Here is a 16,485-nt window from a genome sequence, read left to right on the forward strand (position 1 = left end):
AATTCATAAAATGAATTTAAATAACAAAGTATGTAGCCTTTGTTAGCTACCAAGAAATTTGGAGATGGTTATCAATAACACGGAGAGGAGCTGAGATGAAAATGGTTACAGCCAAGGGAAGTAATTGGTATTGACAACCATTGTCAATGGCTACTATTACTGTTACTGAAACTGCAAATTGGAACATGTGGATGTGATTCTTTGCACACAGAAAAGTTCACAACTGCTTTTTGATAGCTTTTATTCCATAGTACTGTGTGGTGGATCATGTATTACGTTACTGTAAAATCCCTGTGAACTTTTATGTATACAAATATCAGATCAATTACAGATTTCATTAATTATGAATATTTTAAACATTAATAAAAAACAGAGGCCAAGAAATTAAATATAATAAAAATTGAAATATTTATTCTTTTGGCTCAATAATGACGTAGCTCACCATTCTTTTTAGTAATAGCAATTCCCTGCATGCAGTTCATTTAGTACACTACAAGTAAATAGTTTTGTAAAAGGTTAACATTAAACTTTTGGTTTGTGCAAAAAAAACAAAAATTTATATCATGTTAGGTAATTGCACAACTTTGCCACTTTGTTCATGGCTAAAAAGGAGAGAGCCCATGTTATTTCTCTAATAGCTCTAGTATAGCAAGAATTAAAAAAATAAGACTAGTCTGCATAAGCAAATACTACAAAAGTTTGAGTAAAAAAAAATTTCCATGAATAATGGGTAATATTGAGGCAACCATAGTAAAAAATGATCTAGGTTTGAATTTTTGACCAATGTATCTCTATTGGAATGGTAGAAAATATATTATAACAAAGAAATCCACAAAACCCATTGTCTAACTTTTATTTTAGGAAATTATCCATTGAAAAGTCTTATGGATTCAAAAGTTTGGAGTTGTGATTAAAAATAAAAAGCAAAAGCATAAAGTAAAATAAATTGCCATGTCATCAACCTGAAAATAATTTTCTTATGTACAAAGTGCAACAAATAAAATTGATCATATTTTTACATTATTTATATTTAAACAAGTTTTGGACATATTTTTAGCAAAATATGATAGTATAGGTTTTGACAATAGGCAGTATGCAGTGTGTTTCTTTGAAATATAGAGAGACACCATATGACACTCAAGTTGAATTAAAATTCAGAAGTAAAGGTACTTTTAAATAACTGCAAGCTATTCTGCTTGACATACTGGATAGAGCTGTATGTCTTCCAACTCTACCAACATGTGACATCTTCTAACCAAGGCTTGTGAAGAATGGGTTGAGTAAAAGAGCAGCATAGGCAATATTAACATGCATTAGTGATAGTCTTCAAACTATGTTTAATGAATGGTACAGGATACATCCCTGTTGGAAGCTCGCAAAAGACACATACACTGTGGTACATATTTGATTTAATAGATGTTTATCAGAATATATATATATATATATATATATATATATGATTATATATATACGTGTGTATATATGTGTGTGTGTGTGTGTGTATATATATATATATATATATATATATATTCCTGCCCAAACATGCACCACAGGATAAAATAACTATTTACATAACAGGGGGTGTTGAATTGACATAAAATGTCAGCTTTGCTGAGAGTAGAAGATGGCAAAGCAATACTGCAGCTGAAAGTGGGACAACTATTCTAAAGTGACACTATAGATATACTTTTTCTAGATTTTTTTTCATTTTGTTTTTGGAAAGCATTTAACCAAATTAAATATAGAGCTCTGGAACTTAGAATAAAATTTGCACTTGCTGAAACAATATTTGCATAAAAATAATCCTTTAAAAATTAGAGGAGACTTTACAGGCACATAACTGTTCAGATATAAACAAATGTAACAGACTAAAACACTTTCAAAATTAAAGCTGTCTAGAAAATGGAAGTACCTGAAATTATTGACATTAGAATATTTTTTTCTGGTTTTGAGCAAGAATTTTATCTCTCAAAACACTTTTGCTGATCATTTGAGAGACTTGTGGAGTAGGAACACAGGGCTCATATACTTTTCTCTCAACTTAAATGGCATTTACAAAAATAGTGACATAGTATTATGAATAAACTATGAATTAGGGAGCAAGGAAATCCACTAGAACAAATTTTGTAAAAATATGGCAGATATGGAAGTTAAAAATAGAGTGGATGCAAGTACTGTACTAAAGGTGTTTGGTGTAGTTACAATGATCACTTTGCACAATTATCCCTACAGTCTAGATAGCCATTTAGTTTCTCTTCAGCAGTGTCAGCTGGTAATGAAAACAGCAACCTCTTGTCAATCTTGTTGATACCCTGACTCACAGAGTTGTAGTGATGGAGAGGTCACTGTCTTGTTATAGGCACTGACCATGAGTATTTGTTAAAACAGTCAGTTTGGCATAGACCTCTTCTGGGAGTCCAGTTGACACATAGACTTTACCATCATAGGCTGTAAACAATTGATCACAAAGATAATTCTTTGTTTCTTTTTTACTTTTGATTTTCCCTGACCTCTTTCCCTTTGCTTTCTTTTTCTGGTTTGTCTTTCTCAAACTTCTCTTTGTCTGGCTTTGTTACACTGTCATAGGAAGGAGGAGATGTGGTAGAGGAACTTCCATCTGTTTTTTCTGGGGTGGAGTTTCCATTTAATTTGTCAATAATCATGTCTTCTTTGATAGGTAAGTCAATCCTTCCTTTAATTGCCTCTTTGTTATATTCACTTGATACCTTTTTTAACCTTTGTCTTAAAAGATAACATCTGAAATTACGCTGAATGATAGCAGCAGATACCTCCTCTTGTTTGCGTTTCAGAGTGGTAGTGATGGGTTCATAGGAGACTTTGGAGGGGTTCGAAGCCATGAACCGGTCTTCCATCTGTATTCTAAGGGCATCCATCTCTCCACTCTCACCCAAAACACGCTTTGTAAAGGCAAATAAAATGTCGAGGCAGTGGATCCGGTCCCCACTGACCATGGGCAGGTCCATGGCAATGAGCTGGACTTTGTTTGGTTTCGCTATGAGAAGAGGAGGATCCAGGGCAGCTGCAAAATCAGAGAGCTTGGAGAACTCTATAAACTGGGTGGCATCAGGATCAAACTTCTCCCAGACTTCATAGAACATCTCAAAGTCATCCTCGCTCAGGGGCTCTGCACTCTCCTCAGTGGCAACACTGAAGTTCTCCAGGATGACAGCGATGTACATGTTCACCACAACCAGAAAGGAGATGATGATGTAACTGACAAAAAAGAAAATCCCAACAGATGGGTTCCCACAGTCTCCCTTAACTGAGCTTCCAGGGTGAATTGTGTCAGGATCACAGTCAGGTGGTGCACTGTTGAGAATAGGTGCTAGCAATCCGTCCCAGCCAGCCGAGGTGGTAATTTGGAACAAGCAGATCATGCTGTTGCCAAAGGTCTCAAAGTTGAACATGTCATCAATTCCAGCTTCCTTTTTAACATAGGCAAAGTTGGACATTCCAAAGATGGCATAGATGAACATGACCAGGAAGAGCAGGAGGCCGATGTTAAATAAGGCAGGGAGGGACATCATCAGAGCAAAGAGCAGTGTGCGGATCCCCTTCGCCCCTTTGATCAGACGCAAGATTCGACCGATCCTGGCAAGCCGGATCACTCGGAACAGGGTGGGGGACACAAAGTATTTTTCTATCAGCTCAGCCAGAAACATACCTGTGGAAAAAATACAGAAATCAACTAAACAGTGAATATCTTATGCCGACACGAATGCTTTATATTTGCAAGATTTAAGAAAACAGTAAGATTGTTATGATTATAAACTTTTATTAAATATTTGGGTCTATTCCCTAATACTAGCAATTAAAGATAACAGAGTTTTATTCAATGATTCTATAATGTTATAAACCAATATAGATTTTTAGAAAATCCAAAAATTAAATAACCTCAGAGTGTCATGGCAATTTAAGATTATATACACTCAGTTTCTATGAAGAGTTATCCCCACACATAAAATGTGCTGATTACTGACAAAGATTATTTCTGAAATCTCTAAATATATTCTCTTTTCAAATATTGACATTCTTCTGTTAGAGGAAAATGAACAGTAGTGGTAAACTTAAGAATTATACACATTAACATTCTCAGATCTAATTTCTGTGTTACACAGCTGTCAGGCCTGGGGGAGCTTTACCTACATTGGTACCTCTCTGTAATTAAACCATTCTTACCCACAATGGAGAGAATCACCACCACAAAATCAAAAATGTTCCAGCCTATGGTGAAGTAGTAGTATCTGAGAGAGATGAGCTTTAGCACAAATTCTCCAGTGAACAGGATAATGAATACAAGGTTGATCCGGGACAAAACCAGAGTCATATATTTGCTCTGGTCATCAGTTTCCACCATCATGGTGACCATGTTGAGGCAGATGAGGATCATGATACTGATATCAAAGACTTGTCTAGTTACAAAGTCAAAGACCATTCCTTGGAATTTGTTCTAGAAAGAGAGGTAAAAGAAGGTTAATACGCACATTTCATAAATAATGACTAAAATTTCAGATGAAGGCCTTCCATATATGGCCATGAGATATACACCCTTATCACATTACTACAAACAATTTTTTGTGCTCCATTTCTCTTCACATTAAAATACAAAAGGAAATGAAAAAAGTCATATGATAAGAACAAAACGTATTCAGTATATTTAAGTTCCATGGGAAGACAGAGCTCAGTAAGGCATAAATTGGTGGCAGTTAGCTGTCAATATGCATGGGCTTTGCTTGATTTAAAATAACTTGATAATTTTTACCAAAAAATTATGACAACTAATAATGAAGATTTACAAAGTAGATTGATACAGAGTTTTAAATGGATGAATACCCTAATTCATTTATCAGTACTTCAGGAATTTTGGTTTATAACTTATTTCCATCTCTCTCTCCTTCAAAATAAGTCATTTTCTATTTTATTCTGTCTCTTTTAATTATGTTTGTGTGTTATTTATCTCTTTCTTCATCTGTTCTTTATCCATGCTTCAACAAAAATGAATGACATTTTTTCTTTGTCTTATTAGCAATCATCTCAGGAATCACGTACTTTTAAAGATTACTATACTCATGTGGTATTAGATATAATTCTATTAGGGAAATAAATCCTTAATAATTTAAAATAAAAACATAAAATTTCATAGCTTATTGAAAATCAGTTTCATGAATTGACAGAGTTTTCTTCTTTAAAATATAATATTTAAATAATCTTCAGTAAAACAGGTTTATGTCCTTTTGTGTATCCTCCCCTACCTCCCCCCTTAATCACTCCTAACCTCAAATCCAAAACTCTTAAAAATATGGTAAAGTGGAAGTCATTTATAGGATTTATGAGAAAATCCAAGTTCTGGCAATTAACAAGCTTTATGACTTTAGGTAGGATATTTTACTTTTTTTTGGGGGGGGGGGGCTTCAGTTTCCTTATTCCTTACCCATCTAAGAAGATAGGTTAGTTAGAGTGCCGCTCTGTGAACATAATCCTTCGTTATGTCTTTTCGTATATTATGAAGCTCTACGGAGTATGCTTTCTGAATAAGTCTTTCTTTTTTGTGTTGTTGGTGAAACAAACTATTTTGATGATACCCTTTTCCTTTCTAAGAATGTTAATATTTTCTAGTCGTCAAATGGAGAGAACAAATAGTGTAGAGGGAAATAATGGGGTGGGATGGGAGTTTTCCAGATTCCCATCTATTTAAATGGCAAGAGGGTGCTGTATAACATGATTGGGTACATTCCTGGCAGCAATAGGTGGCAGCAGGAATATGGAGTCTGCTATGGAAGCAGTTACTGGACACTCCAAATTGCACGTTTTCAATCGACAAACTGTAGAGAGCATCACCTCCTTTTTAATAACTTAATAATTCTTACCGAGTGTGGCAGTTGTGAACTGTGTTAAACAATATGAACTTTACAATTAGGGCATACTATATATTGGTGATATCACTCAGTATGTTTTCATCCAGAACACTACCAGTTTCATCATATGGAAATAAGGCTTTAGAATGTTAAAGAAGATGAGTAATTCTTACTGCTGGTCGAGGTATGGGCTTCTGAGGTTTCTTGGATCCAAGTTTCTTCATTGCATTGTAATATTTTTTCTGTTCTTCTGTCATAAAGATGTCCTGACCTCCAAAGTAAAGATACAGTATAAAACTGGTTACAATCTGAATGTGTTACAACAGCATTTGTACAAAAATATTTGAGTCTTTAGTCTTTTCTCAATTTTTAAATGGAAATTATCCTGTTTCATATGTTTTTTGCTATATATCCTGTTTCATATATACATATATACACACGTACATACATGTTTTTAATTTTCTCATTTATGTGAAATTCTGAATACTATTTAAACCTATAATCACATAAATGTCTGATTAGTACAGGATCCTAATTTCACTATATTATGTTTAGAAGGAGGCTCAGGGGTCTCAAATATATTTTTGTGAAAGAAAAAATGTTTTCTTAGTCCATTTCACTGTTGACAGTTTTCCTTCTTTATTCAGTAATTTTAAGTACTTCTGGTGTGCTAGAAAATGCAACTGGTATCAGAATTACATAGATATATGAGACACAATGTCTTGTTGCCACGTGGAGTAGGAAAATGAAAACAGGTGGAAAATGTATAGGATATATATATATATATATATATATATATATATATATATATATATTGCAGAGATCAAAATAAACCCTGAAAACTTAGAAACAGGCTTTATATAGGGGGATACCCTTAAGCTAGGTCTTAACCGATGAGGTGTGCTAGGCAAAGCATTCCGGGAAAAGAAAATACCCTATGTAAAGTCATGGAGCCACAAGAGTGTGGCTTGTTCAGAAAGGGTAGAAAATCCATGTAGCTATGTGTGTAAAATGTGGTAGTAGTAATGGTGGATATTGACTGAAGAGTAGGGAAGTAGATATAGAAATGTGATGTGGAAGAAAATGCAGCTAGAAACCTGAGTGGAAATAATTTCTGAAATTCTCTGTAAGCAAGGATGAAGCATTAGAGGAGGCCCACTGGATGCTTTGAAGCCATGGTCACATTTTTTTCACAAAGACAGGATAGCAGCTCAGCAGAGGATGAATCTAGAGAGGAGCCACCAGCTAGAGGCTGGAAACTCTGGATCTGAACTGACCAAATAGTGAACTGAAAAGAATATAAAAATGATCTAAGTCTGTCTTGAATCTGAATATCCTGATTATTTGGATGTACAACAGACAGAACTTCAGGGGAAATCTGAGAGCTGAGAAATACTTATCTTCTTTTTCTGTTGGTTGAAGTTATCTATGATTACACCAATGAATAGATTCAGAGTGAAGAATGACCCAAAGATGATAAAGATGACGAAGTATAAATACATATATAGATTTTCTTCATAAACAGGCTGAAGTTTTACCTAAATGGTATTGAAAATATTAAATAATATTTTAAAACATAATAAATACTTAAACTAAGTTAACATTTGGTGAGTGTTGTCACTTAATCTAGAGCAATTTTTGCCTTGTCGTGAGATACTGTTCTGCAAAAAATGTTCTTTTTTAAAACTAGTATGATCTAGGAGAATGAAAGTTTATAATTTTTATGATGGTTCTTGAATCTGTTTTTCCACTGTGACTTACCTGTATATTTCTTTAAATAACAGTGGTATAAACAAACATTTTGAACCTGTTAATAGTCTTACAGTTTTTTTGCAGCATTTTAAATTTGAGTCTGGAGATGTTGGTTCTTGAAGATATGGCTTTAATAATAGAATATCAACTTCTAAAGGAATGCAGCATAGACATATATTCTGAGGAACTTTTTCAATTCCTATTTTCAAATTTGAATTTCCCTGAAACTTGCTTTTTTCCTGTTTTTTTTTTTTTTTTTTTGAAGGTGCTTCACAGACTCTGTTTATCATAACCTCCAGGGTTAGGGAGAAGCAAGTTACTTTCTCATGAGCAATGTTCCCAATCTTGAGTCTCATTTATGGACCAGTTTCATGTCTTCTGATCCATGCAGTTAGATATCCTTTCATATTAGATATATATGTCAGACATATATTAACCAAAATACCATATTTATTGAAATGCATTACCTTAAGAGGATCATTTCTATATGCAATTATAAATGTTCTCATTGCTATTATAAAAATCTGGGTCATTCACTTAAATTGTTAAAAATGTTCACTATGGAAAATCTAGTAACTATGAATAGTATTTGAGTGATACTTACATCTCGTGAGTCAACAGCTGCATACATAATATCCATCCAGCCTTTAAATGTGGCCTGTAAACAATATATATTTGAATTCTACTTAAAAACCTAATCCAAGAATATGGCATTTTATCATATGAAAATCTGATAGTGTTACTACAAGTAAGTTTTTGTATGATATCATAAAATTCTCTATAAAGAGATTAAAATGAATTGAATGAAGAAATTGAATTGAAGTAAAATATGATTGTATTTAGAGTCTGGAATTCATTTCCTTTGTTCTCTCAGAAGATATTAATTACTTTCTACACAAAAATTGAACTAGAGGCTTGATTCATAAAATATCCATCTTGGTCTCAAATTCTTTTTATACCAAAATATAAGCTCTGTGATTCAAACCTATGGTGTGTTTAAACACAGCTCAACTGTTTTCATTAGTGAATTACTGATTAGTTAATATGTGGTCAATTAAGTAAAAATTATTAAACATTATACATTTTGAAATCTACCCCATAAGATTTACATTTCTACAAATAGCAGAACCAAACTCCTTAGATGTTGCAATAAATTTCCTGGCTAATAATATATATACATTTAATTCATCACTAAAACATGTACATTGTTACTTTAACATAAAATTGCTCCTTTGGCAATGATTGTCAAAGAAAACTAAAAACAGTAAAAGTGCAATTGCACTCGATAATATAGTAAGAAAACAAACAGGAAGCAGGAATATAAGACTATATTAAAACATACTAAAAGTTGAACACTGGGAAAATTTGTAATCAAATACTGCAAAACATCTTAAAGTCAATTAAGTTAATAGTATAGGTGTTATCATCAACTACTTTTGTTCCGTTAAATACTAATTATTCAAGCAAAGCACATCAGAGAAATGATCTTTTGTCAGACATTTTGAAAATGTTTCCAGAACTCATACAGTGGCAACTTACCACTTGAAGCAATGCAAGATAGCCAGCGCCAACATTATCAAAGTTTACTTTGACGTTTTTCCATCGAGCTTGCTTGCCAAGAGCCTGACAGTCGCTCAGATTGTTGACTTCACTAACTTCAAACATGTTACCCGTTGTCGTGTTAACACAGTGGTAGAACTTGCCAGCAAACAAATTCACACCCATGATGCTAAAGATCAACCAGAAGATGAGACAAACCAAGAGTACATTCATAATAGAGGGAATTGCTCCAACAAGAGCATTCACAACAACCTGGAAGAGAAAAGGAGAAGGCCACTTACAGATCGTTAAGATGAAAACCGTTCCTTTTATTTATTTAATACTAACATGGGTGTGAAAAGAGTTAAATAAAAATCTAGGTGGATAAGTTATTTCTTATGATGTGCTCTAGGACATATTTGGTAAGGGAAAACAAACAGTGACACAACTAAAGAGCTAACGGATTTAAGGAAAGCAAAATATGCCAAAGTGTGAAAAGAAATAAAAACCTGATATAGTAAGATGGAGTCAGAAAGTGTTTGTATGCTGGGGAGAAAAGAAAAAAAAAGATGTATTAAATACCAACAAGAAAAATTGTCATTCAGCAATACATTTTAACTTCGAAGTGTTAATGAATGATTGATGATTTGAAAACATGGTTAAACAAACCCTTCAAATAAAGTATTAATAATGCCTTAAATAAGCCTCCTCAGATCAAGTCAACATTTTATGACTATGAATAATAGTGTCTTTTTTTCTCTATTGGTAAATCCCAATTTTAAAAAGTATATTAAATGAGATGGAATTTATCTCTGGACATAAAAGTACCGAATATGTCCTCATTGTTATTCTGATCTCTCAAATACTCACTTTGGGGTAGGGTACATGTTACTTAAGGTAACATTTGGGGTATAGGTTACTTCATCTACCTGAGCTGACCTGTTTCATGAAGGAGAAATTAAGTTACCTATTCTCTCATTAAATTCAAAAGCTTAATAGGTATTTTGAAATCTCTATGGAGGTTGACAGTATCTTTTCTTATCTACTTTAATCTGATTCATATTGGACTGTTTAGCTAGGCATTTATGTTAAACTATTGTTTTATTTTTAAAAAGTATAAATGTTGTTAGAAATCAACCTCAAGAATTTTTAAATTGACATCAAGGCCTGAAATCCAAAATTTCATATGCTATTTAAATTTTATTTCTTTTAGAAATTAAGTTATATATATTATACTTGCCATGTTTCTTTGCTCCTAAAATTTGGTAAAATGACGTCCACAAACTTTATCAAATAACCACGTGATATATTTCTTATTTTATAGGTGGAACATTATTTCAGCCATATAATTAAATTAAAAATGCCAAACAATGTTTTTTCAGATTAGAGTAAATTTATAAGCTTCTTATTTTGTTCATCTTCCTTCAAAAAGGAATTGTTAATACAAAACCATGCAAGTAGATGACGGCTTAAGTATTGTCAGTAATGGCAAAGATTGGCTTGAATAGAACTTGAAATTGTATTATAATTTTTATGAATTTTATCTTGTCTTGTGACTTTTTTTATCAAATAGCAATGAAATGAAATTAGAATGTAAAACCAAATATGTCTTTGCTTACAATGCTTCTGGAAAGTCTGTACAGTGGTTTCATTCTCCCTGAAACTCCCTGAGTGAATTTTGAAGTCAAGGCTGAAGTGTTTGTTTTTATTGCTCCAAACTTCTAACATAAAAGCATTATGGCCAGGGAGAAAGTCAATATCCATGTGCATTTGCATGCTGGAATAAACAAAGCTGGCCTTTGCTAAGTAGTATTTTGAGGGGTGTTACGAGTGGTTGTGTATCCAAATAAATGTGTACTTTATGTGTAGATACATAAAATACACACTAAAGAATGGAGCTAGAGAGGAAAATGCACATGCTGTGAAAAGTGAACCTCATTCAGAATGCTCACTTAAAAGGGCAATCTTTAAAGCAAACCCCAGGGGTTGCCTGAAATGCCAGCTAATTGTTCTAACCCCCTATTTTGGTTGCTTAGGATGTATAGAGGCTTATCAGAGGCTACATTTTAGAGTTGTTTTCTTATATGATTATTTTTGTTACTGATATTAAGTGAAGAAATAAAGCACACAAAAACCTTTTACCTTTCATTCATTACCAGTGATTTTTGAGGAATCAAACTGCCTATTGGGAGGAAGAAAAACCCCTACTAGGATGAATGTCAGTAGTGAAAAATCATTTAGATATGTATAAGCAATGAAATGAAATAAATGGCAGTGTATGTTTTTTGGATATTGTGGAAACATCCTTGAACTCTCCTCAGAACACCTGGATTCTAGCCCTAGTTCTGCCACAATTTCTGAGGACCTGTTTAAATACACCTCAGTTTCAGGAGGCTAACCTTAGTGATAGGTCAGATTCCTTTTCTGAAATTCTGTAATTCCGTGAAATAAATGTCAGAAGAGTATGGTACCCTTCTGTAGCTAAATAATTAACCTACATTTAATTCTGATATGAATCATCAGAGAGCTTTTATTCTTACCCTCATGCCTTCAAACCGGGATAAAGCTCTTAGAGGTCTTAAAGCTCTTAACGTCCGCAGGGATTTAATGGCACCAAGTTCTGAGTAGCCAAGAGCATTGGCTACCAAGCTAACCAAAGAAACCTATAAAAAGGAAAGATATTAATAGTTCACCTAGAAATAAACTGTCGACTAAAGGCATAAGATGTAGTGTCTCTTCTTTAGTACCAACCAAATAAAATTCAGACATATCGTGGCGGCTTTCATCTTCCATGTAGGGGGTTCATCTTATGTTGCCAGCTTCATTTCATGTTATTGCTTTTCTTACCAATGGAAACAGAGTCTTGGCCAATTTTTATAAACATGTAAACCCTTCCCGTTAGTTATTTCACCCTGTGGAACCCCTTTCAACCTGTGCACATATCACTGAGGATTCAGGATTTGGTTCAAAAGCCAGATCCTCCATGGATCTGTGTTTAATATCATTGATTGGAAATCATGTTTCTCTCCTGAATTTATGTAGTATCTTAGTTATGTGTATTGGAAGCATTTACCATTTAATAGAATCAATTGGTTAGATATCTTCTTTTTCCCTTTCAGGTCACATAAACTTTTTATGAAACAGTCTTCTCTCTGTGTCCCTAATACTGTCTGGTTAAATATGCTTTAGTTAATATGTGTTGGATAAATAAATAATGGAATAATTTTACCTGAAAAAAATTTTGTCAGACCATGTTGTAGTAGTTTCATAGTAATGAAGAAATATTTATTCAGAGTTCTCAACTTATAATTCATAGTGATAATACATCTTCTGATATTTATACACATACTAAATTTTACTTAAATTTGTGAAAGGTTAAAGAAGACATGCCCTTTTTTGAGAGGAAAAGACTTTATTTGCCTAGATTTTCTTTCAACATAACATTTATTGAACATTTACTATGTGCAAGGTTCTAAGTGCTTTATGCATATAAATCTTAAGAAGTAGGTAATACTACTATTGCCTTCTCACTGGTGAGGGAGTTAAGCCCCTCACTCCTCTCTCCCCACTGCAAAAAAAGGGAATAAGAGATGGAGTTAGGTCTTGAACCCAAGTGACCTGACTCCAAAGCCATATCTTAACCTTTTGCATACAGTTTAAAAAAATTTGGTCCTCATCTGAACCATAAAAAACAAAATGGTTTGAGTGGCTATCTTATCAGTTCTTGTAAGAACTGTACAAAAGTAGTACTTTCCTTGATGCATATGGAGGAGTTAATTCTGTACTCCATCCACTGGATGGTTTAAAGGCATTGGGGCTTCATTTCTTGTAAAAAGAGCTTTTGAAAAATAGGTCTAAATGAATCTTTCCATGGTCTTGTGAGGTAGGATGGAAACGGATATGCCCAAGAACACATGGTTTAAAGGGTGACAAGGAAACCAAACTGAAGCTTTAAAGGCACATGGAGCCACTGCTCCCTCATTGTTAATTTAGCATACATCTCACAGAATCTAACAGAAAAATAAATGACTAGTGGCAGGATAATTTATTGAGCTATTCATTTCTGTCTAGTGTTTACTGCTACAGAAGACCAGAAAGATGGGAAAGGTTATTAGAGAATGTACAGGCTTCTATGTTCTGGGCTCCTTTGCTTTGGGAGGCATTAACAGCTTCTTTAGGCTCCTGGAACTCCTTTCAGAAGGCTTCCCTCATGCTCTTTAAGTCCTTTATTTGAGAACTGGGTATTTAAAGGGAAGTGGCTGCAGGTTCCTCACAACCTGAAGTAAGGATGCTTTTGCTTTGAAACGAAAAGAAAAGTAATAGCCAAAATCAGGACATTTGGGATTCAGGTAGCTGGGAGACACCACTTGCATATAACCACTCCACAGTGGGGTGACTCAGTTCCTAGAGATGTGGGGCATTAGTGAACTGAGCTTTTAATAGACCTCATTCCATTTTGTGTAGGACAAAAACATTTATTGAGTTAACTAATGCAAAAAGCTTCATATACCTTAAAGGGAATTTTGAAATAAATAATTTTAAAGACTTGTAATATACTTAAAATTTGAAGATAATGCCCTATACAGGTAGTGTGCTTTACAACTTAAAATGATTCTTTTTTACTATTATCTCTGCTTGAGAGTGGTCAAATGACTAGTCCAAGAAAAGGTAGCAAGGGGCAAGGCCCTAACTGGAGTATGTCTTCTGTTTTTAACTCCAGTGTGTTTTTCACCTCAGCAAACATGTCCCCAATCTTCAATATTATCTTCATTTTTTTTGTGCTAAACATAAAAGGCATTCTTGCTAATGTGTACAAAATATAACAAGTCCTTTGACAAAAACTGAATTTTTAATATAAATTTATATGAACCCAGATGCTTCACAATACAGCAAATATATGAAACTGTGTTCGACGTTTCAGGGGGTTGGTTTAGCTGCCATTCACACCTTTCTGCATCCCTATGGCAGCAAAACTGAGAAAGAGAAATAATGCAGGAGGGATTTGTTGGTTCTGAAGAAGACCCTAGGAGTTCTGTGATTGCTTAATGAACCACATAATATGAATGTTTCTCTTTAAAATGGCTAATGATAATTTTTTTGAGAGCAGAATGAGTAAAAACCTTATAATCACTTCCATGCATTCCAATGATACATTTCAACCCAAACACTTGCATAATTTTTGATGACAAAGCATTCTCCCACTACCATTATTATTATTATTATTATTATTATTATTATTATTATTATTTTATAACATTTTCTGGAAACAGAAATAAGAGCTAGGTGAATTTGAAAAGTAGAAGAATTCATTATTTGCAGATATATTATTGTTGATCTAGAAGAACAAGGGAATAAGGTAAAAAACTATATAAGAAATACTATAATTATTTTAAGTGCTAATATATGGTTTCACTTGTTTTTTATTTTTTTTTTAAAGATTTTATTTATTCATGAGAGATAGAGAGAGAGAGGCAGAGAAACAGGCAGAGGGAGAAGCAGGCATGCAGGGAGCCAGATGTGGGACTCCATCTCAAGACTCCAGGATCACACCCTGGGCTGAAGGCAGGTGCTAAACCACTGAGCCACCCAGGGATCCAGGAATAAGCCCATTTAAGTCAACATAACTTGTCCCAAAGTAGAAGGCTTTAATTACTCCGTTTCAATCTACCAGTTGAGGCTTATTTAAAAGGGAAGTATTTTTTTTTTGGCACATTCTTTGAAATTAAATGTATTCATTTAGACTTTATTCAGTAGATACTTAAGTATCTATATTAGGTGTCTCTAAGGATACAAGCATGATACAAAACCCCTGCTCTTTTTTGCATCTTACTCATATTTTCTATATGGGCCAAATATATGGAAATTCCTGAAGTACAAGGTAGTATTTCAGTAAATGTAAAATTTTTAGTAAGTGTAAATATTTCAGTAAATTTCAGAATTCGCTGGAGAAGTTCTATCACATTTCTAAATGATCTTCGTGCATGAGAAAATCTTTCTGAACCATAGAGGATTCTTAAATGTATTTAGTGTTGCATCATTTCAGGGAGAAACTAAAGACTATAAATGCTAAATCCCAAAGCCAATCTGAAAATACAGTATTATATTTATAGCAGTTAGATAGTAAACCCCTGGAGTAAAGGAGAAGGGAATTGAGAATTAGGATTGGGACACTAAGCTCAGCTTTGTTACTTAGTTTTTTTTATCTTAAAAAAAATATTTAAACTGAGGCTTCAGTTTCCTAATGTCTAGAATAAGGCCTAGATATTCTTTGAAGCCCATTTCAGCTGCAGATTATAAGAATGTTAAACTTCCCTTTATGGATGGCTTTTCAGGATAACATTAAAATTCACCTCTGTTATCCATTAAAAGCCAACCATGGAAATTGGAAATCATTTCTGGTCTATTAAAGTGACTTGGTAGCAGATTTCTTATCAACTCAAAGGGTTAGACACATTTTGGTTATAGCACTATAAGTATGTATGTGTGTGAAAAAGGGGAGTAGAATTTAGATAGGCCCATACTTATCAAAATGTTAAAAATAATGAATGTAAACATACAGCAATTATTGATTCATATTGGCAAGTGTTAGAGCTAAAAATAAAGTGCTTTATTATTGCTAGGGAACAGCTCGAGATAGTGCTTAAAGTACCTTGTTTTGTTGGGAGGCTGTGAAGCCTTGTGCAGTGGAATATCACAGACTACAAAGAATCAGATGACTGTCATTTTCCCCACTGCTTCTTCATTGCTTGGAATAAGTAAATAGGCTACAAGTCAGACAGATCCTATAATTGGTAATGTTTTTATGACTACTCACCCCAGGGTAATCAGATTCAGAGCAGGGCTCCTACACCTAACTCTCTGAGTGGTAAATTTCTGAATAGGTTCTGGGATATCTAACTATTGATTGAAGGATGGAAATGTATTTTATTGTCCCTGTGGGTATGTGGCTGAGTGAATGCAGTAATTTTTTTTTTGTTTTGTTTTTTTTAACATTATTTAGTAACAGGTACTCTAGTAAGGAATTAAAATACAATCTCACAAGTCCTGACCCTATATCCCTTGATTTTACCTTCTGGAGTTATTTTTTAAAATATAACTGTGACTATAAGCTAAGTGCTTAGATCTGTCAACAGACTTTTAGCTTTTCCTTACCTTGAGGTCCTTAACTTTTAGAAAAATAACTGTCTGCTTGTGGCATAGAACACTCTGTGTTTTCTTTACACTGTCTACATTTTTAGTACCTCTTCTATCATTTCCTATGAAGCTTTCCTAATTTTTACATTTATTTTAGTTTTTTTTTTCTTTTCACTGCAAAGTT

At 33.7% G+C, this 16,485-nt stretch overlaps 1 protein-coding gene across 6 annotated transcripts in view; it reads right to left on the reverse strand.

Moving 5' to 3' along the window:
- Positions 1–384: 384 nt before the first annotated feature.
- SCN3A (sodium voltage-gated channel alpha subunit 3) overlaps positions 385–16,485 on the reverse strand; it is a 105,131-nt gene continuing 89,030 nt past the window's right edge. For all 6 annotated transcript variants that reach the window (XM_025471014.3, XM_025471012.3, XM_025471017.3 and 3 more), the window contains 7 exons: positions 11,708–11,830; positions 9,168–9,440; positions 8,233–8,286; positions 7,277–7,414; positions 6,050–6,154; positions 4,201–4,471; positions 385–3,685 (listed from right to left, as the gene is read on the reverse strand). In XM_025471014.3, the coding sequence (XP_025326799.1) occupies positions 2,490–3,685; positions 4,201–4,471; positions 6,050–6,154; positions 7,277–7,414; positions 8,233–8,286; positions 9,168–9,440; positions 11,708–11,830 (2,160 nt within the window). In that variant the 3' untranslated portion in view covers positions 385–2,489. The remainder of the gene's footprint in view (positions 3,686–4,200; positions 4,472–6,049; positions 6,155–7,276; positions 7,415–8,232; positions 8,287–9,167; positions 9,441–11,707; positions 11,831–16,485) is intronic.

This window comes from Canis lupus, chromosome 36, assembly GCF_003254725.2.
Source record: "Canis lupus dingo isolate Sandy chromosome 36, ASM325472v2, whole genome shotgun sequence".
Classification (NCBI taxonomy): Eukaryota; Metazoa; Chordata; class Mammalia; order Carnivora; family Canidae; genus Canis; species Canis lupus.